This window comes from Caretta caretta, chromosome 11, assembly GCF_965140235.1.
Source record: "Caretta caretta isolate rCarCar2 chromosome 11, rCarCar1.hap1, whole genome shotgun sequence".
Taxonomy (NCBI): Eukaryota; Metazoa; Chordata; order Testudines; family Cheloniidae; genus Caretta; species Caretta caretta.
The window spans coordinates 10,499,165-10,520,907 of NC_134216.1; the positions used below are offsets into that span (position 1 = coordinate 10,499,165).

At 44.9% G+C, this 21,743-nt stretch overlaps 1 protein-coding gene across 5 annotated transcripts in view; it reads right to left on the bottom strand.

Moving 5' to 3' along the window:
• Positions 1-21,743, bottom strand: part of SEMA5B (semaphorin 5B) — a 362,762-nt gene that overhangs the window by 161,031 nt on the left and 179,988 nt on the right. For 4 of the 5 annotated variants that reach the window (XM_048869807.2, XM_048869808.2, XM_048869810.2 and 1 more), the window contains exon 3: positions 15,700-15,905. In XM_048869807.2, the coding sequence (XP_048725764.2) occupies positions 15,700-15,853 (154 nt within the window). In that variant the 5' untranslated portion in view covers positions 15,854-15,905. Of the gene's footprint in view, positions 1-10,516; positions 10,579-15,699; positions 15,906-21,743 lie in introns of those variants that run through there. The other variant, XM_075117741.1, reaches the window with a different exon arrangement.

Genomic DNA, 21,743 nt, shown 5'->3' on the forward strand with positions numbered 1-21,743 from the left:
AACATCTATTGAAAGTTCCAGGGGAAAATGTTTGTGATATAATAAAAAAAAAGTCTTAAAAAAAAAAAGAGTCCAGGTCCATGGCAGTTCTTAGAAGTAATGCTAAGGCATTTATAGATTTTTAAGGCCAGAAGGAACTATTAGATCATTTACTTTGACGTCCTGTATAATGCAGGCCATAGAACTTCACCCTGTTACCTCTGTGCTGAGCCCAATAACTTGTGTTTGACTAAAGCATATCTTCCAGAAAGGCATCCTGTCTTGATCTGAAGATAGCAAGACATGGAGTATCCACCAATTCCTTGGTTAGTTTGTTGCAGTGGTTAATCACCTTCACTGTTAAAAACATATGCCTTATTTCTAATTTGAATAAGTTTAAACATCCAGGGTAGCAGAGGCAAAAATAAGAACCATACCACCATCTCTCTAGTCCTTTTATGACCAGAGGGCCAAAAACTGTGCTCCCATTCGGTGCTGATCATAGGCACCGACTTTGAGATTTCCCAGGAGGTACTCGACCTCCCTGGTCCACTCCAAGCCCCGTCCCCACTTCATCCTTTCCCCCAAGACCCCACCCTGCCCCTTCTCGCCCCTTCTCCAACCCCTCCCCTCACTCCACCCCCTCCCCCCAGCACCTCCTGCATGGCTGAACAGCTGATCATGGCAGGCGGGAGGCACCGGGAGGGAGGGGGAGACGCTGATCGGCAGGGTAGCCAGTGGGTGCTGAGCACCCACAATTTTTTTCCCGTGGGTGCTCCAGCCCCAGAGCACCCACGGAGTTGGCACCTATGGTGCTGACAGTAGGGCTGATCAGAAATTTTCTGATGAATTCTTTGAAGCAAGATGTTTTGCTGAATCTATTACAAATCTGACACGACTTTAGTGAAAACACGAGTAGGTTACCATTGGAAAGCTGCCAGTGTTCCAGGGTCCACAGTTCTGCAGCAGAGAGCCCTAGCTGGAATAGCAACCATTATTCAATGAATAGCATATGTGACACTGACAAGAATGTCAATTTCACTTATCCCCTTTCAGGAACATGTTTTCAGTGTTCCCAAACCAAATTTTCCAGGGTCTTCGGTTTGCAAGATTGTCTGCTAAAATTTGCACTTTGAAAGCAAATTCCAAAATACTGAAATATCTTGTTAACCGAACACCCCCCCCCCCCAAGTTTTAGCCGGATGAAGCTGGAAGGATAATTATGATCCAGCACAGTAAGGGATTTCAAAGTGAAAGTTAATGTCTTCTATGTACATGCCAATCCATGGAGCAGTGATCCTTTCTACCCACCCACCTGTGATCATGCTGTTATGTTCTGCATGACATAACAGATTCAAAATCAGCCCACTAGAGCTTTTAAAATCCGCACATTTAATTTATATGTTAAGTATGGGTTTAGGTGCCTCACTTTAGGAATCCATGTTTGAAAATTTCAGTCTTAATGTTGTGGGGGGAGGGATGGCTCAGTGGTTTGAGCATTGGCCTGCTAAACCCAGGGTTGTGAGTTCAATCCTTGAGGGGGCCATTTAGGGATCTGGGGCAAAAATTGGAGATTGGTCCTGCTTTGAGCAGGGGGTTGGACTAGATGACCTCCTGAGGTCCCTTCCAACCCTAACCTTCTATGATTCTTTGTGCCTCAGTTCCCCCATCTCTACACAGGGAGTAATAATGCTTCCGAGTCATAATGCTTCCGAGTCACAGGGTGTGCACTGTTTGCAAAGCACTTTCAGGTCTTGGCATGCTTTGAAGGGGCTTCAGAAGTGCAAGGTATTATAACAAACGGCTGGGTATCTGCTGGTTAACCCCAAGCCCTTCTCATTGCAGCAATCAGGAGGGATAGATGAAGGCTAAATCAGACCTGGAGCCATCAAAACCTTGAGAAGCACCCTGGACACTCTTCACCTTGTCTCCCATGTCCCCTTAGCCTGCCCTGCCCTTTCCCAGACAGACTCTTTCTTTCAAGCTTCCACATTCCCCAGGATGTTCTCATGTCTCTCACCCACGCCTGAATTGCTCCTGAGTGAGTGATCTCCACCCACTGTGATCAACTGTGCACTGAACCGTGGCCTGGTGCTCTGACTCAGTGCTGAGTCAGGCCCCTTATGGCAATGGATTTAAACATCCTGCTTCAGGGCTTTTCAGTGGGAGTCATGGGTTTCCTGCACTGCTCAGGATCGGGCCCTTAATCTTCACAAACAAGCATTCATATCACACTAACCTGGCACATGGAATGCATGTACCCTCCTCTGCTATTCAATACAAAGGTGTGAGGTACGGAATAACACTTTTCCAGGCAAGTGAACCAGCGTGTTCATGTTGTCTAATGCAGGAGGTCAAACACTGTCTAAGGTGGAGGAAGGGAAGGTCAGCACATAACCATAGAACCTTTTAAGGATCCAACTTTTATGCCATAATTTCTCTGTTTTCCTTCTCTCCTACCAACTATTTCCCCCTCCCCCCAAACCAACCCACTATTATAATTCACTGGCAAGAAGAGGATTTCCTCATCTGCTGTTCTAAATGAAATCTCCTCACTACAGAGAGGCCCAGTCCTCAGCTCTTCCCTTTGATAGCAAGCTCTGACAAATCACAGGTAAAAAAACAACAATCCTAATGAAAAAGCTGTCAGTGGCTCAGTTCTTGCTGCAGACAGTTTAAACATCAAGCAAGCCTATGAAATAACAGGCACTGTCCCGCTTTCTATTTACTACTGCAGGTGGCACAATTTATAAAGAAACCTTTCCTGATTATTAAATTAAAGGCTGAAAGGAATGAATCTTCATAGCAAAATTAAGCTTTTAAAGGCATATCGCTGGAGATTATTAAGCTCAGCGTGGTTCCCAGCTAAGACTATCTAACTGCAAGTGATGGGAATTAATGCCAAACGGCACATTATCCTCCCCAACCCTCTTTTCTATTAGAGTGAATGGATAAAGTGGAATGGAAATCCAAGCTGCGAGAGAGGATGTAGGTCTTTTTCATTCGACACATTAAATCCTGTCACTCAGACCACAGGCATCCCTAAGGGCAGCTCAATGCTTTTATTTTAAAATGAGCCTCACTTCTGTGAGAGTAAGTGTTTGGCTGGGCCTGTCCCACCTTAGCAGAAGTTTACACATATGGACCCAATGAACTCTAGAGTTTGCTTGCATTTGACCTTTCTCCAAGAGCTGATTTTTCAGAGCTGACTTTTTCATTTGGCTGGAAGCCCTCAGTGCTGAGGCATGTTTACCTTTGCAAATTTATCTGTTTAAAAACACTATGAAAAATTAAAACCCAACGCTCTGGCTCGGCATGTCAGCAGCAGGGGCAGGAAATCTAGGAAACAAATGACTTAATGGCAATCTGCTCATCAAGGCCTCCTTTGTGCTTCATGTTTCTATTTCCAGGGGGTTAAAGAGCCACGTTGTCGCTTTCTCCATGTTAGTACCCCAAAGTGTAATGGTTTCAAATACAGCCCATGGTCTGCAATGTGATCGAGAGCCCCTGAACTTTTGCTGGCCTATTTGTGGGCCAAGTTGGTTCACAAACATGGCTACAAAGACCCAGGACCGTCATAAAAAACATCAGTCCTCTACGCATGCACAAAGGTGGGGAGAAAAGACAAGGAATTTGTTGCATTTTTTAGGCTGGGGTCAGGCACAATGCCATTTGGGAGGTTAGCCACTGATCCTGCTAGCACTTCATTGTGCATTAATCACCTGAATGTAAACAGGATGCGGTGAAAGGGCTGGATCTAAAGACCGCTGAAGCCAGCGGGATTTTTTCCATTAAGTTTGGTGGGCTTTGGATCAAGCTCTAAATGTGGAAATTGTCTCATAAGCCTCATTATGATCACACTTAATCCCGTGTCTCCTCCAAAATCCCCTTTCTCCATCCCATTCACACCTTGCATGTTTATGAGTAAAGAAGCAGGAAAGCAGAGGGCTTGAGACATCTCTGCATAAAGGATTCCACCTACAGCTTAATTTCACTTGTGCCCACATAGAGCCTCCACCTGCACTGGAGTGCAACAGTCTCGTGCAACCTGCTGCACACCGTGTAAGGATCAAGATGTTAAATACCTGCATCCGGAAAATGCAAAACCCTCTCTAGGTGATAAGTAGTATTCCTATTAGAGGTATGCCGCTGTAATCCACCATCACTGGACCCATTTATTCCCTGTTAGAAATGAGAGGGTAGCACTGGAACACGTAAAAGATAGAACAGAAACATACTGAAATAGGCAAGATTGGAAATTAATGGGAAGGAGTCCCCCAGGACCTCACTCCAGAAACAAACCCAAAGCAGAAACTCCGTTAATTAGCCTTCAGACTACAGATTTATATTATATAAAGTTCCCATAAAATAAAGCTGATTCAACATTAAAGGCCTGCATAATGGAACAAAACATACTATTCTCCTAGGCGCCTGCCATAAATAAATACCTGCTCTGCCAACACTCAAACCCACTTTTGTACAGGGCTAACCTGACCACACATGGAGTGGTTTCCTAAGTGTCTCAAGACGCCCTCCTAAAAAGATTTGAACTGGCTTCACTGGCTACATGTCACAAAACACGGAATGGGTATTTTTCCTGGTGCCTGAGTTGTGTGCATGTGAATTTAGCCTCCATGGAAGGTGCACCTATTTGACAGCCTTGACATTTGTTTATCCATAGAACAGGTACAGTTAAGGCAGTGGCCATGAAAGTATCTCACACGCACCCTTGTAATGTGTCTCAACTCTGACAGGGAGGGACCACCTTTAGTTCAGTCTTCATGTCCACTCAGCCACTGGCCTCTCTGTTGGGAACGGTCAGTTCTGAATGGTCTTGGATTGCACTGGATCCCACCGCTGACCAACAGATTTCCTTGTAACAAAGGTTCAGGTTTCAGGCTGAATACAGTGATGATGCCTCCTCCCCAGCAACAGACCCATCTTTGAGGCCTCTAATTTACTTAGCTGGGTGTGCAACCTCCTGTAACTCAGCCCACTTCAAGCTATCTTCCCTTGGAATTAGCCTCAATGGTGGCAGTGGCTTTTGTGATCTGGGCTCTTTTCTGCTACAAACTGAACTGAGACCATGGTCCTCATTTTATATAAACCGCTGAACAGACAGCATCAGACGGTGATAACTTCCCATCAGCACCTGCAGAGACTGGATCAGCACCAACAACCTAGAAGGGAAAAGGCTTTAGATGCTACCCCCAGGCCCCTGAGGTCAGTGTGCTTTGGTCATTGCAGAGAGATTCCCTACAGCATCCACATAAAATCCTAGCACCATCAGTGAGACACCACTTTATAATTCCATCATCTAAATCTTCTTTACAACTTCCTTCTATCAGCATGGACATTTTCACAGCTGAATAAAAAACTACAATTGTCTTACAATCCTCAGACCATGTAATCTTAATATGTGATTCACTGTCAGTTCAATAACCTCCTCCTTTGAAATTCTGAATCTCTCTCTGTAGGTCACACTATGGGGTTAGTGCAATAGTCTTTGGAGAACTGAGTTCCAATCCTGTGCAAATGAGCTGTGTGGCCTCCTCCTAGTCCCTATTGTACACAGCGCAAAACCAAACCACAACGTGGCAAAATTAGCAAGGCAACTGGAAAAATCTATAGATGCATTGGCAAAATTGCCTAGACAAATATGCCAACATTCAGACTTAACTTTACTCCTGAAGCCAGAGATCTTGGTGTTACCCTGCGTTCTCTCTCTCTCTCACACACACACACAGACACACTTTGCTATATTGTCTTAATTGTGCACTAATCACATCCTTGCCTCCGATGAATCTTGTTGCATCCGATGAAGTGAGCTGTAGCTCACGAAAGCTTATGCTCAAATAAATTGGTTAGTCTCTAAGGTGCCACAAGTACTCCTTTTCTTTTTGCGAATACAGACTAACACGGCTGTTACTCTGAATCCTTGCCTCAGTGACTGCAATTCCTACTTCCCCTGTCTTCCTGAATCCCTGCTCTACAACCAAAGTTCCAGGGATTCAGAATGCTGCAGCCAGGCTACACTCTTGTTCTAGGAAATGGGGCTACATCATCCCAGGATTGCTGGCATCCTTTCCACAACTCTCATCTCCAAATTCAATTCAAAATTGCCTCTCAGATTTTCATATCTTCCTTGATTCCCCCAGCCTCCTTCTAGGACCTCATATCTACCCTCCTGTAACTGTAGCACACTCCTGGCCAAGATGGGGTCTGCTCTGCAGGCAGCTCTGGCCAAGGAACGCAACAGTGAAAGTCCCTTCCACCCCAGGGGCACCTGTTCCAAACACCTCCTCCCACCCCACCCGGAGGGAACACAAACAAGAATAGTAAAGTGAATACAGGAAAGGGAAATATTTATTCACAAAGGGATGAATGGAGAAAAATCAGGGGAAAAGACAGGGAGAGGGCTAAAACAGAATTGCATTCAACACAAGGCCCTACAGGCCCAGTGGTAGCACAGTCTGAAAGGGCAGACACCGAGCAATGTCTGCACTCCGAGTTCGGGAGTCCTGGGCAAAATTCCAGTCCAGTGCTGAGTCTTGAGTGCTCCTGGTCGTCTTTGGAGCCAGTGAACTTTCCCCAACAAACCCCTCCAGGGCCCTCTTCTGCCACTCTCTGCAAAGCCACACAGAACGACCACCTCCCCACTTAACTAGCTAACAGCCTTCCTCCTTATACCCAGTGCAAGGCCACAAGCTCCAGTACTCCCGGCCCCATGCAGCTCTGGGCAGCAGTGATACTGGGTCCAGCTCCCATCTATCCTTCTTGAGCGATTCCTCCCTGGCCTAGTGCTCCTCCTGGCTCCTGTCCTGGAGTGTCCCAGATCCAGGTAATCAGCACTCCCCCGCTCAGGGCAAACATTTAAAGGGGCCATGCTCTCTACACCCGAAAGGGGTTATAACCCCTCCCTCCATTCACTCAATCTCCAGCTCGCCCAAGTGGTCTCATTTCCCCTCTGATTTCCTGCCCATTCACTCAGCTCTTCCAATCCTGGCCAGTTCCACCATGAGAGGAACAATGAGCAAACTTAGGATGGCATGAGAGCCACATGGAATCTTGTTTCCACCCCTCCCTTCCCTTGAAAGGCAGTGACAAAGGAAGTACAGGAGCTACCAGTGCCCCCCACAGCCCATGCTGTCCAACAGCAGGCAGGAAGGGGCAGCCTGGATGGAAAAAGCGAATAAAATCCTTGTTCTCTCCCAGCACCAGGAGGGAGAAAACAACTCTTCTCCCCTTCCCTCATCAACCAAGAGAAGGAAGGAGACAGCAGGCGGCTCTCCTCCTTCCCAGCAGTAACAGAACAGAGGAGCTGAAGACCCACTTCGTCACTGAGTGGAGTCACAGAGACACAGTGTCATTGCCCAACCCAAGACCGCTTTGTGGCGCTCACACTCTCAACAGTCCACAGTAGTTCCCTAAACTGAACTTCCCATGGTCCTCCCATCCTAAGTTACAAGGAAGAAATGAGACCTTGTGACTTGAGCAGAGACCAAGGAATCCCAATAATGGCTCTGACACGGAATCCCTTTGTGGCCTTGAGCAAGTCACTTAAACTTTTCAGTGCCTCAGTTCCCCGGACTGCAAACTGGGGTTAATGACTCCTCCCTAATTCACAAGCATGCTGCAAGGCCTAATGACTTGTAAAGTACTTGCAGGATGTGATGTACGGCAAGACTATGTGTTGGTACAACATAACATCTCAAACCTTAGGTTCCTAAATAATGATCACTTTCTCAAAACAGGAGTTGGCTTGCCAAATTGTTGCAATATGGACAGAGAGGAACTTATTCCAAAACCTCTTCACTGTACAAGTACAATTACTATTATTTATTAGCTTTTTTTATTACTATTGAGCAGCCAGTAAAGTGTTGTGGTCTGTTTTGAAGAATCCCCAGTGATTCAAAGCCCAGGTAAAGAAATGCCAGATAATCCCTATGAGCTAGATCATGACAATACAGTCTGCTCTCATTCGGTCCCTGGAGCACCCTGGGAAGGAGATTGTGAGGCAGAGAGTCACATCTGCCCTCCTGGATCCCTTGCTGCTCCAAGGAAGAAGTAAACTCCACAGATCTATACCAGAACAGTGCATGCTGCCTGATGCACTATAGGGTGGAGCCAAGGCACTGCCATCCCCCTCCCCCTCGGGCCCTCCCAACCACTTGCACAATGGGGGTGGGGGGCCTGCCGCAGCTCTGCAAAGCCTGCTGTGCCCCTCACTCAGCTATCTGAGATCTGGGTCGCCAGTAGAAGGCAGTAAGGGGACTTTACACCCTATTACTAACTTGCACGGCTGCACTAGCCAGACTACAAACTGGCCCCCAAGTCAGCTAATTTAGAGCCTGTTTGTTGCTTTAAGCACATTCCAGGGCATTTAAACATTGTGACCCATTGTCTACCGAGACAAGCACTGAAGCTGTCACACAATCACATTCATTGAGAAAGATAAAACTAGCTGCCCATGCATCACTCATTGCTTCTTATGACAATCTGATCCATTTAATCCCTCTTTTCAGACAGGAAGGCAAGTTGCATCTTGGCTCTCAGAGCCCCTGGCATCTGATGGAAAAAAAAAAAAAACCACTCTTTTGTCATCACTCAACCTTTCCAGCCAGCCTCTCCCACATCTGGGGGTGGATTTTACATTACCTCTACACTCACGTCTATGCCAGCAATTTTGTGCCAACAGATGTGTTGTATAAAATTCAGAACCACTATCTCCCCGATCAGATCCTGCAAAGTCCGTAGAGACTCAAATCCAGTTAATACATATGTTTTAGACAAATACAACTTACTAGGCTCCACACAGGTGTAACTGGATGAAAGTTTATGGCCTCTTTTATACAGGTAGTCAGGCTAGAGTATCTAATAGCCTATTCTAGCCTTTGAATATATAAATCTATGAATGAACATCAACCTGAAAATCCTTTAGGATTGGGTTTTAAATCTGCAGATTGCCAAGGCCTTGATGATTCCCTTTTTATTAGCACTGGGCAATTCTTAGAAGGTTTTAAGTAGAGAGGCTCAAGCTGCAAAATTCAGACCCAGATTTCAAACACAGGGACCATATGGTACTAGGGCACATTAATGGAGAGACAGAGAGGACCATTTGTGAAATGTAGTCCATGATCATCCTCCAGTATTAACTTTCATTTCCTGTTTGAAAGAACATCCAGAAAAGTTCGACTGTGTATTCAAAGCATTTCCACATGTATCCGGTCTGCATGCCAAATGGCAAATCTCCTGGGAACTGGCTTCCTACGAAACACTTCCAGTATTTCACAGCCTCACCTCTGTCTAGTGCATTTGTGTGACCCACTGGTGAATGTGAGTTATAGGCCCCTCTCGGTACTGAGGATACATGCTTGTTACTACCTAGAGAGCATTAGCACGAGGTATCGTCTTATGCTTTGAGTTCTAGAAGTCCCCAAATCTGTCTCCTGTGTGTCAGTCAAGATGACGGCTATTACATCAGTACGTCCGCTGCGTGTACACATGGAAATCCAAAAAGGGAAAGCTAATCAAGCTGTCTCCAATCTCAGAAAGGTTATCCCAACCCGATGGCTTAACCACGGTAGAGGAGATTATTTGCCAGTTGTATCTATCATTGCAACACTCTGAGCAGATAAAAAAATGTGTGTTAGGGTTTCCAAGTAAGGGCTTGATCCTGAAAAGTGATGAGCGCTCTGGCTCTGCTTCAGCAAAACACTTAAGCATGTGCTTAGCTTTAAACACATGAGTCATCCCATTGGCTTCAACTTAATCATGTACTTAAGTGTTTTGGTGGATGAGGGTCACAGTGCTCATCATCTTCAAGGATCAATTCCCCTGATAGTTAAAGGATAGTATCAATTAAACAGTTCTCATACAGGGATACATTTAATTCAGGCACAATGAGATCTTTGGAAGGAAGGTGTTAGTGAAGTGCATCATGTTATTGTTATTTACAACAGAAGGTGTGTACAGAGGCTAACTAAATCAGTTTTGCAATACTATTGGCTCATAAACTGAATCTGTTAAGGAGCAACATTACGCAAACCTTAAAATCCAGAATGAGCTCTCTGGAAAGTATATATTTGTTTATATTGAACCACCACAGAAAAGTTGTTTTTTTCTGCTTCTCTTTCTTTTGCTGGGGATGCTGCCTGGGATTTGCAAAGCAGCACTGCTTATTAACAGCACAATTTCATGTCCTTGATCCGACTAATTCTGAATGATATATTCAGGACTCAAAGCAATGTTGCATGCAGCTGTTATCAGAAATTAAGCTAGTGGCACCTAAAAAACACCTAGCTGCTCTTCAAAACTCTACATGGATTCACTCCTCTATGCTACCTTTTTGACCTACTCGCAGCCAATTCCCTCTGCTCCACAACACTTCCTCGTGTGCTTCTCCTCTGCATCCCACCACCCATGCCTCTTCGTGGTTGAGGGTCGCTCTTTCACTTGTGTTAGCCCATCTCTTTAGAACTCCCTTCTTCTCCTCTCTGTGAGAGGCTCTGAATCACTCCCCTCCTTTAAACCTTACCGTAAAATCTTCCTTTTCTCTGCAGCTTGTGAGTGACTCTCTCTGTTTCCAGCATTTTATGAATGAAGGGCACTTTTCCCAGACCCTTTTTATCCCAGAGGCCTTTCGGCACAGCACACTGAATCCTTTTTATCAGTTCTCATTGTGTTGATTTGCAAGGCTCGTAGGACACCATTGATGAGTAAGCACCAAAAAAAAATATTATTGTATTAAAAAAAATACATTGTACTGTATAGCAGAAAGCTGTTGTGTGAGATTTTCAGATGGTTGCCGGAGAGCAAAATTACTTTCCTAACCATTGTTCAATTATTTATGACTTTATTGCTAGTAATTTCAAAACAAATTCTAAACCAACCCTGAGGAAGAAAATATCAGACTCATTTGCTATAGTTCCATTTTCAAGATAAAAAAAAAAATACTATGAGGTTTTCTAATAGAAAAAAGAAATCCACAGCCAAATGCCTTTGAGGTCAAATAGTCTGCACCACTGCAGTCTTAGGCACATGTTGCTGTTGGTCACCCATCAGTGTCACATTATTAGCTAAAGTTTCAATTCCCTTAATGGAGATACCAGGGCAGCAACGGATTTTCCCATATTAACTTTGGTTTCCCCCAGATATTTGGCCAGAAATACCTCTCAGACTTCATCCCACAACTCTCCTCCTTTTTTAACTAAATTTTTGGTTAGGAATGCCAAAAATCAAGCACACTCAACATGAATGAAAATCTTTAGCAAAATTTCCTATGGGCTTTTCATACCTGGGTGGTGGAGTTCATGGATGATAGTGTGTTTTTTTCCAATCAATACACACGAACGATAACAATGTATTAGTGACCAATTCAACTGTAGTGTGGGTGTTTGGCAGACTATCGCGCAAATCCAAGAGAAATAAATCATACTCCATTATCTTTCAGCCACGCAAAGTTAAAACAGCCTTTTGTTTCAGTACAAAAAGCACACATTTAATAGCTCCCCATAGATCTGAATGTTTGCAAGTTGGCCGGTTTAAAACAAAAATAAGAACAATGCATTTATATGCAGCAAGCTACGTTCATGCTACCCAAGTCATATTCATCTGGTAGCAGGTTACAATCACACATCAGCCCAAAGTAAAATCCCAGATTAGAACACTCCCAAATCAATTAAAACACCAGGCAACAGAAAATACACCCGGACATAATTCAGGAGAGAGCAGGTACCTGCCAATAGGCCAAATTTTGCATGCATGGAAACTTTCACCAACAGTTATGATAGGACATGGAAAGCTGCCATATATAACGCCCTATGTGGTTGGGGATTTAACAGTCTTAGTTACCTAGCTCAGTCCACCTCTTCCCTATGTATCAGCATACATATGATGGCTCAGGACAGCTGAGGCAGTTTTGCTGACAGTTCCCCCACTGGGGGACCTAAGCAGGAACATCCCCCTCACCCCCAACACATACTAATAATTAATAGGGTGTCCCCTTAAGCTGCTTGGGCCCTAAGCAATTGCTTCGTCTGCTTAAGCCTAGCACTTTCTCTGGTCCCCACGTTGTGTATGCTTGAGGAGTGGAGGTAGAGGAGGAGAGCTGCACTACCAATATTGAAACAAGGACTCCCACAAATAGGTCCATCTTAGCCTATAATAACTCCCATGTCCCAGGGTGAAAGCACTGGCTGATAGGAGAGAACTAAGGACCCTAGTAATTTGTTTAGTCATTTAAACAACATTCTTTCCTAACCATAACCAATAAAGAAGGCAGCATGAATTAAAAAACAAAACCAGAGAGAAGTAAGAATTAGTAGAAATCTGACATAAAAAGCTGTTCTCAAGTGACTTCTGGCTAAGTTTGGCAGATCCAGGAGGTTCAGAATGGACAAACACATAACATATCTAAGTCTACATACCATCGCACTGGCTCGGACTTTGTTCCTGTGGAATGGATAAATAAACCTCGATAGGACACACCTTGCCGCAAAAGACTTACAATACTAGTAGACAAGACAGAGAGTGGTGCCCTACCTTGACCCAACTTATCAATAACCAAGCCAAGACTAGAACCCAGAGTCCTGACTTCCAGTCCAGTGTCCTACCCACTAGACCATGGGCAACAGCTACGGAGATGCATGGGGTCTTGGGAAAAGGAATCCTCCACCAGGCTGTGGAGCATCAGCCCAGCTGCTCCATAGGCTACAGTATCATCAGCTGCCCTTGCATTCCCACTACACAGTAGGTTATGGCCCATGGAACAAGGTATTTGCGGACCTACTGGCCGCAACCCTCCTGCTTCATGCTGCCATGGAGAGAGCCTTCACAGAGCAGTACTCTGCAGCACGTAAGATGTGGATTCCCCAGTCTGTTCCCCTTGCACAGCGGAACTGCAGTGGTTCCAATGCGTTCAGCACTTTTCATGCCCACTGGTGTTGGGGCCAGGACAGGATACAGCCTTAAGAGCTGTGACGTGCTTTTTGGATGCATAACACTCTCGTCCATAGATTTTTGAGTGCTGCTTGTAGCTAAGGAAGGGAGGTGCCTTTAATTTCATTCTGCATATTTTCCTACAGAACATCTTCCGCAGGGCTGCATAACCTAGCACACAAGACTACAATGTACCGAACAATCACCAGGAAACAGGTGCAGAAAACAAACAATAACCATGAATCTAACCAAAGTTTAGAGGACCCATGTGAGGATATTTGCCTTAGATGGCTGTAATTTTCATCTCTATTTCTTTCCTATAATTGCCGGGCTCTAATTAATCCATACCAGAAAAGAGCAGCAAAAGGGAAAAGGAATGCTCTGGGTTTTGTGTGTTCCTGCTATGCCTGATTAACACAAAGCAGTTTGGCAAATGAAGAACCATCTTGAGCATCAACATCTCCAATTGGCTTTTCCGGATCAGCATAAACATGATTCTAAACTTCACATGGGCTCCAGAAGCTAACACATCTTAAAGATAGATCCTATAAACTGGTTCTTTGTGAACCAAAAAAACCCAACAACAAAAAAATCTGTCTTTTGGCTAATATTAAGACACCCAACTTTTCTCTCTCTTTGTACTTGTAATATGCTCATTACTGTATTATCTGTTTAAATAGCCAATTAAGTTCCAACACATTTTTTAACCTCATGGATTTCTTCTTTCACCCTTCCCCAATAAAGCAGAAGGTCAGCATTATTAAGCAATTAAAAATCAAGGTTTATTTATGCATTCTACAGAAACAAGGTTCGAGCCAATGCCCTATTATGTACTGTAGGTTTAAAGTTTTGCTAATTTACTTTAATCCACTTAAACCTTTAAAGCATGGATAATGGAAAACAGACAAGAAAACTGTTTCCAAATGTAAAGACAATAGCTTCCTTCCCTCTAAAGAAGCATAAAGCCTTAGACAAGAGCCCTAAAAGGTCATCAAGGAACCCTTCAACTTCTCCTTTCTCCCTAGACACCCCATCTCAAAGGTCACAGAAGCCTCATTCAGATGCCCTCAGCAAAGAACCTAACCACAGATGCAATGCAATCCCCCAAAGGGGAACCAAAATCAATACTTCAACATTTAGGAGGAAGCTACAGCAGGCAAGGAGGCTCAACGCACTATGGCAATGGTGTATGGAACTTCTTGCTCAGATCTGAGGGTGATGAGGGCCATGGAACTATATGGATGAGTAGACATGTTGGATCATATTAAAAAAGTTCTGTATTAAAATCACAAATGAGTTTGATTCCCCAGAGTTTAAATTCCAGGGTATTACTAATTAAGAGGTCTCTTGGTTTTTTGGTACTGTTTCTCTCCCTCTATGTGTGAAACTTGCAAGCTGCTAATTGTGTTAGTACATTCTAAGACAGAGTCTGTTCTCAAAGCAATTCACAGAGAGAGAGAGACTCAAAACAATACTCTAACAACAGAAACAGCACCCAGAGACTCCCCACCCTTTTGTTGTATTAACAATTGTGATTAAAATAGAGATAGAGGATGTATGTGGATGGATGCTTGGTGTGGATAATAACTGAATGATCAGGGAGGTGCCAGCCTAAGAATCCAGTGTCCATCGGCTGAAGAAGGCGTCAAGTGGAAATAACCAGAGGACCCCCCGGAGGGCAGACTGGAATCCACACAACAGCCTCAAGAATGGGAGAACCAAAGAACAAGATAACATCTTGGAGCCGTCAGGAATGTGCTATCTGCTGACTGATTCAGCAACAGCATGATGAAGCAATTCCCATAGACTGGCATAGGAAGAAATTCCTATAAAAATAGACTCTAAAAAGTGAGAACTTTGGGGTCTGATTCTGCAAACCAACTTCCAGGAGCATCAGATGAGCATCTGACAAGGCCCTGCTCCCTCCTCATGTCCAGGCCACCTGGCCAGTGGCTTGGCATGAGCAACTCTAAGGCTGGTAACTATGATAACAACCTTGCAGAACCTGTGTGTGTGTGTGTGTGTGTTTGTATGAATGAATGTGTGAATAAATATGAGATTGAATGGAATGTTATAACTAGAACTAACTGCTTTCTATGATTCTTTCTGTATTCACAATAAATGTGGTATTTTGCCTTTTTCCCTTTAATAAGATCCTGCTGGTTTTTATTTTATTGGTACAACAGACAGAAGCGCTGACGGAATCCTAGGGGTATCACTACTACACATAACAACACAGACCATTTATCTGGGATAAGGACACAGTTCTTCATGGGAATTCTTATGCTGCAAGACACTAGTAAGAGGCCTGTGATGTTTTTATGTGTGGCACTGTCGGCCTCTGCAGTTAAAAAGGCTGCTCTTTTGCCTCTAAGGTCAGAAAAATCAACAAGAACAATGGAAGCAACTAGTGACTATTTTATTATTATTGTCTACACAATAATCTTGCTCTAAATGTCCAAAATAATAAATGTGCCTTGCATTAAAAGATCTGAAAACACTTTCCAAGTATGAAATAAGCCTCATATTAGCCCTGTGAGGTTTCTAAGCATTATTGAACCCACTTACGGATAGGAAACTAAGGCAAAATTCAGCGAGTCGCCCAAGATCACAGAGTCAGTGGTAGAATGGTGAAGAGAAACCTTGAGGACTTATCTCCCAGCCCTCTGCTTTGACCTCGCCACTTCCCAGGACACAGCACTGTAGGAAGGACTTCAGAGCAGATTATCCTATTGTACCTTGCAATCAAGCTAAGACATCCAAGGGAAGAGAATCTCTTACCTTCGAAAGCAATGGTGGGGTGTTCTCTTCTGATGCATTGCTGTTGCTCAGTTTCAGGGTATTCGGGTGCATTCTGTGATGCTGAGAGATGAAAAGTGAGAAGGAAAAGGCTTGCCAATGACAGAGAAATGCCCTTTAATCTTGATACAACCATGATTGGAGGCCTGCTGCAGATCTAGCTTCCAAGGCAGGCCCTGAGAGGATACCTGCAATGCAAAGAATTTCATTTTAGGAAACATACATCCCTATCTAAAGTCTGCAACAAATTTCTGGGGGTGGTTTTCCTCTTTCATTACAAACCCACATTAACTAGATGTGATAATATTCAGTAAACAATACACTGAAAAATTAAGTGCCTTTATACAACTCCTAGCATGCAATACCAACAAAATTTGTAAAGATACTGAAATGTGCAAATACTCCAAATGCATGTTAATGGCTCAATATTAAGTATAGGCATAATTCAAGTAATGCAAATGCCATAATAAACTGCTTAAAGTGACAGTAGGAAAGAGGCACCAGGTAGCAACATTACAAATTAAAGCCATAGGCTATGTTTTATTCTTGTCCCTATGGGTTTTGAATATTGCCATAAAGATGATCAGTAACTCTTCACACCCTCTAATATCTGCATCTGCAGCAACTACTACATATTACATCAAAAATTATGTTAAAAGAACATTAAGATTGCAAAATCAAGCACTCAGAAGTTAGGAAATGCCAAAATTAAGATTGCCCCAGCTCCTCAGCTGCTCCCACCAATTAATTCCCTCATCCCACCACACCCCATCCTATCTCTCTTCTCCTCTGCATTTCAGAATGGCTACTTCCTCTTTTCTCTGCCTCACTATCTGGCTTCCAGCAGTTTATTGAGAACACAGGAGACAGTCTGCCTGCTGCAGACTGGAGCATGCTCAGTGCAGACAGAATCTTTAGAGAATTTAGCTGCCGAACTAACAAGTTTCTACTGAGCATGTGCAAACTGAGATTTTTTTTCCAAAGGCTTATAACTTGGCCCGATGTGGGCAGTTTTTCATGGGAAGAGCAGAAGGTATGTCCCTGACACCAGGGCAACCCCCTCCCCCTGCCACATTTCAAGTGCCTGCTCCAAAGCAGGGGGTAGCTACAGCTTTTCAGTGAAATGGTTGCAAGAATTTTTTAAAACACATGCAAAACTATGTATTTTCCCCTAATTTTGTTCTCAGAAACAGCTGAACCATTTTAGCTGAAACTTTCCAAAAAAATGTAAGCTGAGGCAGAAATCCACAATAGAAAATTTCAGCCCAAACAGTTACTTGTATGGTAAGCAAGTTGGGGCAGGGGCAGTCTCTTTGTTCTGTGTTTGTTCACCACCTAGCACAATAGGATCTTGATCCATGATGGGGGCTCCTATGGTAATACAAACAACAGATAATAAGAACAATAAAGTTTGGCAAAGTTATAAGCAACTGTAATGGTCCTCACTCGGGGTCTAGTTGGGAAGTGTGGCCTAGTGGTTACGGCCACAACCCCTGACTGTCATGGGGGTTGTGAGGAGGGGAGCCAGGGCCCTTCCACTCCACCAGGCTCCAAACCAGGGCCCTTTGGGCTACCAGTAGCCTAGCAACCAAGTAAGGTTGCCAAGTTTCTAATCACACAAAACTGAACACCCCTGCCCTGAAGTCCTGCCCCTTCTCTGAGGCCCCGCCCCTCCTCGCTCCATTCCCCCCTCCCTATCACTCACTCTCCCACATCCTCACTCACTTTCACCAGGCTGGGGCAGGGGCTTGGGGTGCAGGAGGGGGGTGAAGGCTCTGGGTTGAGGCCAGGGATGAGGGGCTTGGGGTACAGGCTCCAGCTGGCGGTGCGGGCTCGGGGTGAGGCTGGGGATGAGGAGTTTGAGGTGCAAGAGGGGGCTCCAGGCTCGGGGTACAGAGTGCAGGAGGGGGTGCATGCTCCACCTGGGGGTACAGACTCTGGGGTGGGGCCAGAGATGAGAGGTTTGGGGTGCAGGAGGGGGCTGGGGCAGGGGATTCTGGGGGTGCATGCAGGCTTTGGGAGGGAGTTTGGATGCGGGAGGAGACTCCATGTTGGGGAAGAGGGTTGGGGTGCAGGAGAGGGTTTAGAGTGTGGGGTCCTGGAGGAGCTTACTGCAGCTTCCAGGAAGCAGCGGCCAGGACCCTGCAGCCCCTAGGCGTATGGGCAGCCAGTGCGGCTCTGTGCACTGCCCTCGCATCTGCAGGTGCTGCAACCTGTTCCCGGCCAATGGGAACTGCTTAACAGGCATGCGGGACACAGGCAGTGTATGGAGCCTCCCTGACCGCCCATGAGCCTAGAGACTGCAGGGACCTGGTGGCCACTTCCAGGAGCCATGTGGAGCTAGGGCAGGCAGGGAGCCTGCCTTAGCCCCAGACCCCCACTGCGCGACCGACCGGACTTTTAACAGCCCAGTCAGCGGTGCTGACCAGAGCCACCGGGGTCAAATTTCAACCGGGCGTTCTGGTCGAAAACCGGATACCTAGCAACCCTACAACCAAGGCTGCTTAAGGCTGTCCTCACTGGGTCTCTTCCTCTCATCCCCCCTCCCACCAGGGTCAGCTCAGTCCAAGGCCTTCCCCTGGTGGGGAAATCCAAACCAAAAAGAAGTAAGAGGGAGTTACCAATGTCCAAGGTCACAGGATACTTCCCTCTCTGGTTGTACCTGGGGTGGGTCCTCCCTTCCCTCAAGGAGGCCCCCTTTGGGCAGCTATATCAGAGCCTTTAGGCTTCCCTCTGCTCTGCTGGAGCTACGAGTCTGCTCACCTCCAACTCTGACACCCAAATAAGCTAATTGTTCCCTGCTTTTTAATTCCTCCAGCAGCTGGAGCATTTGCTGCAGGTGTGGCGGGGAGGGGCTGGCTGAACCCAAAATAATTCCTTAACCCCTTGTTGCCCAGTGTGGGGTCTGTGCACCCCATTACAGCAATTGAAAATGGGATCCTAGAACAGGAAGCGTCAGGCAATTTAAACTATAGGCAGGCTCCACGTACCGTAGCAGTTCCATGTACCGTAAGAGACTACATCCAATTTAAATCCTTACTTGGGCATACTCAACCCAGCAAGATTCAGCAAGTTCTGTCTGAAAAAAAACCCTCAGGATTTGGCTCAGTGGCAGTTTTGTCTGACACAGTGAAGTCAATGGAAAACCTCAGATTGGTTGCAATGGGTTTCGATCAAGGCCCTCAAGGTATTCAGAGTATGGCCAGAGGATTTTTCAAATCTTTTGCCTCCTTTTGAATTGCTATGAGCACCATCAATCCCAAATTATGTCACTGATTGTTCTGACAGACATAGCAATTTCCTGTAATATCCTTGAAAGATATAAGTGTATTAAGTTTATGTATTATTAAGGGCTGGGATTGTATGTAACCTCTCAGGGGGGAGATGTGACATACAGTGCAATCCCATGCAGCATCTTTGTGGTCCATTGTTTTAATGGAGTGGTTTATATATGACTGTGTTCTATTCCATGGAGGAGGACTACTTTAGCTCCTCCAAGAACTAAAAACTGTGGGTGGTGATTAAGGCAAATCAGTCAGGTTGTAACCCCCTTCCCAGAGAGGTACCACCTCCTGCAGAGGCTCACATATAGTAGTTCAAACTAGATTCTCCAGAGAACAACAGACAAAGAAAGGCCTTTTGGACAAATAGCCTGAGTTTCTTCACACAATGCACGGTCAACTTGTTGCCAGGGGATGTTCTGAAGGCCAAAAGTATTACTGCTCTGGGTGACCCTAAGCCTTTGACTGCCAGATGCTGGGACTGGACTTCAGAGGATGGATGACTCAAGAATTGCCCTGTTATGTTCATTCCCTCTAGAGCATCTGGCATTGGCCACTGTCAGAAGACAGGATACTGGGCTAGATGGATCATTGGTCTGACCCAGTATGGCCATTCCTATGTTCTCCTGTTGATTCAGGGCCTTCTTTCTGATCAAGCAAATGGGTGGGGAGCTCTAATCCTTCCGGAAGGCTTGGAAGGACTTGTACTACTAGGGCCCATATGACTTATAGGTGATGTTTGGTAAGCTTTTTAGCATGTGTATAGGTTCTTTTATTGTTTTCAATAGGTTTTCGCTATAATGCTTTCACCTTAAGAACAAACACACTTCCTTAGAAAGAGCTGTGTAGTAACTGACACCTATGGGCAATGACTCTATTCATAGCCTCTGGAGAGGAAGCAAAGTGCAGACTCTAGCTTGTTTAGGGAGTCTGGCTTGCTGGGAATATCACAGTGTAAGGGAACTGTGCAGCCTGGAAAAACACTGGTCAAGAGGGAGTGAGGAGCAGGTCTCCGCCCAAGAGAGGTGATGGCTGGGGGCCAGAAACCTTTAAGAGGATGTCCTTGATGGAGCACAGCGGGGGGAATATAGGTGTAGTTGCCCTAAACTGTGACAAGTATTACTGGCATTTAGCTATTCTCAGGCCCCAGATTAGCACAGATTTCATGGAGGGGTTTTATAAAATCCCACCACGATTCTCCCCAAGAGGGAGATATATATATATATTTTCTTTTAAAAACAAAAGCAAGTAAAAATAACAAGTGGCACTGGCAGAAATGAGAGCTGGAAAATAATTCAAAGTTAAGGTTAGCACAGTCTATAGCTCATGCCATTAAAGACAAGGCTACTGCAGGGATCACACACACACACAAAGGGTTCTGGGGAGATGTTACATGCAAACCATGCTATGATGGGAGGCATCAAAAGAGGATAGTGGGGGGAGGAGTGAGGGCAGCGGCTTCAACAGTGTTACAAGTACAAGCCAAGCAGCAAATCGGGAGGGGGGGGGAAGCGACCCTAACACATCCCCTCTTGTATCAAAAACTTTATCACTACACAAGTGAGCAAGGGACTGAACACAGCAAATATTCCCAATATCTAGGAAGATGTGCTTTGAATCACTCTCTCCACCCTGGGTTCCAGAGAAGGTAGCATGCAGCCTTCCTCCACTACAAGGTGCTCATTATGGTAGAGGATGTCAAAGGGGGGAGAGGATCTGGGAGCACCTCACCCAAAAAAGGTGACCTTGATTAACACTGTTGAGTTGCAACAATAGCCAGATATAAAATGCTCACCCTTGACACAAAGACGTGCTACGCCGCCTGCACATTCCTGTGATGAACTCCTAATTCACTGTGAAGTCTAGAATCAGGGGGTAGAGAAGCCCAATTTTCATACTCTCCAGGATCATGGAACCATAAAAGCTGCAGGGAGAAAAGACTCCCAATGTCATGCAGTCCATTCCCCTGCTAACGCAGTGTTCCTTATTGTACAGTTACTAGCATTTTGTCCAGACTAGTTGTAAAATGTGCCAAGTGATTGGATTTCTGCCACTTTCCCTGGGAGACTATGCCACAGCCCAGTAGAGATATCAGTGTTCCCTAGAAAGTTTTCCCTGATAATGTAAATTTCCACTCTCTCTTTAAAGGTTTACCAGTGTTATTAAATCTAAAGTTGTATTCAAGATCATTATTTTCAAAATGATACCAAGGAGAACCAAGGTGAAAAAGAAACCTTAAAAAAATCTAAAACTTAAATATCTGTGAAGTTCCCACTACTCTGAAAAACTGAACAAAAATCAATGCCATGAACCCCTTGAACTGAGAACCCCTGTAATCAATGGGAAATGCATGCTTGGATTTTAAAAAAATAACTTCAAAAGCCTTTTTATGATTGGGTGGGTAAGTTTATGGTTTTATTGAAACAGGACATTGGAAGCTGGGAGCAACAGCAGACAGAGGTGCATTGGCACCAAGATATTCAAAATCTGCATTGGACCAATACACAAAATAAATATAAATGTTATACAACATGACAGCTGAGCAATACAGTCATGACAGCCTAGCACAGCAAACTACGCACTGTAAAAAAAAAACTCCAACCGAATGCGGACAAAAATGCAGTCCTTGCTATATTCATATGTCATTGCTTGCCCTGACCACAGACCGCAGCCAGCTGGAGTTCACTCTTTCAGACTGTTTCAAAAGGCTGCTTCTCAATATCAAGAAAAAAAAACAGAGCTTTT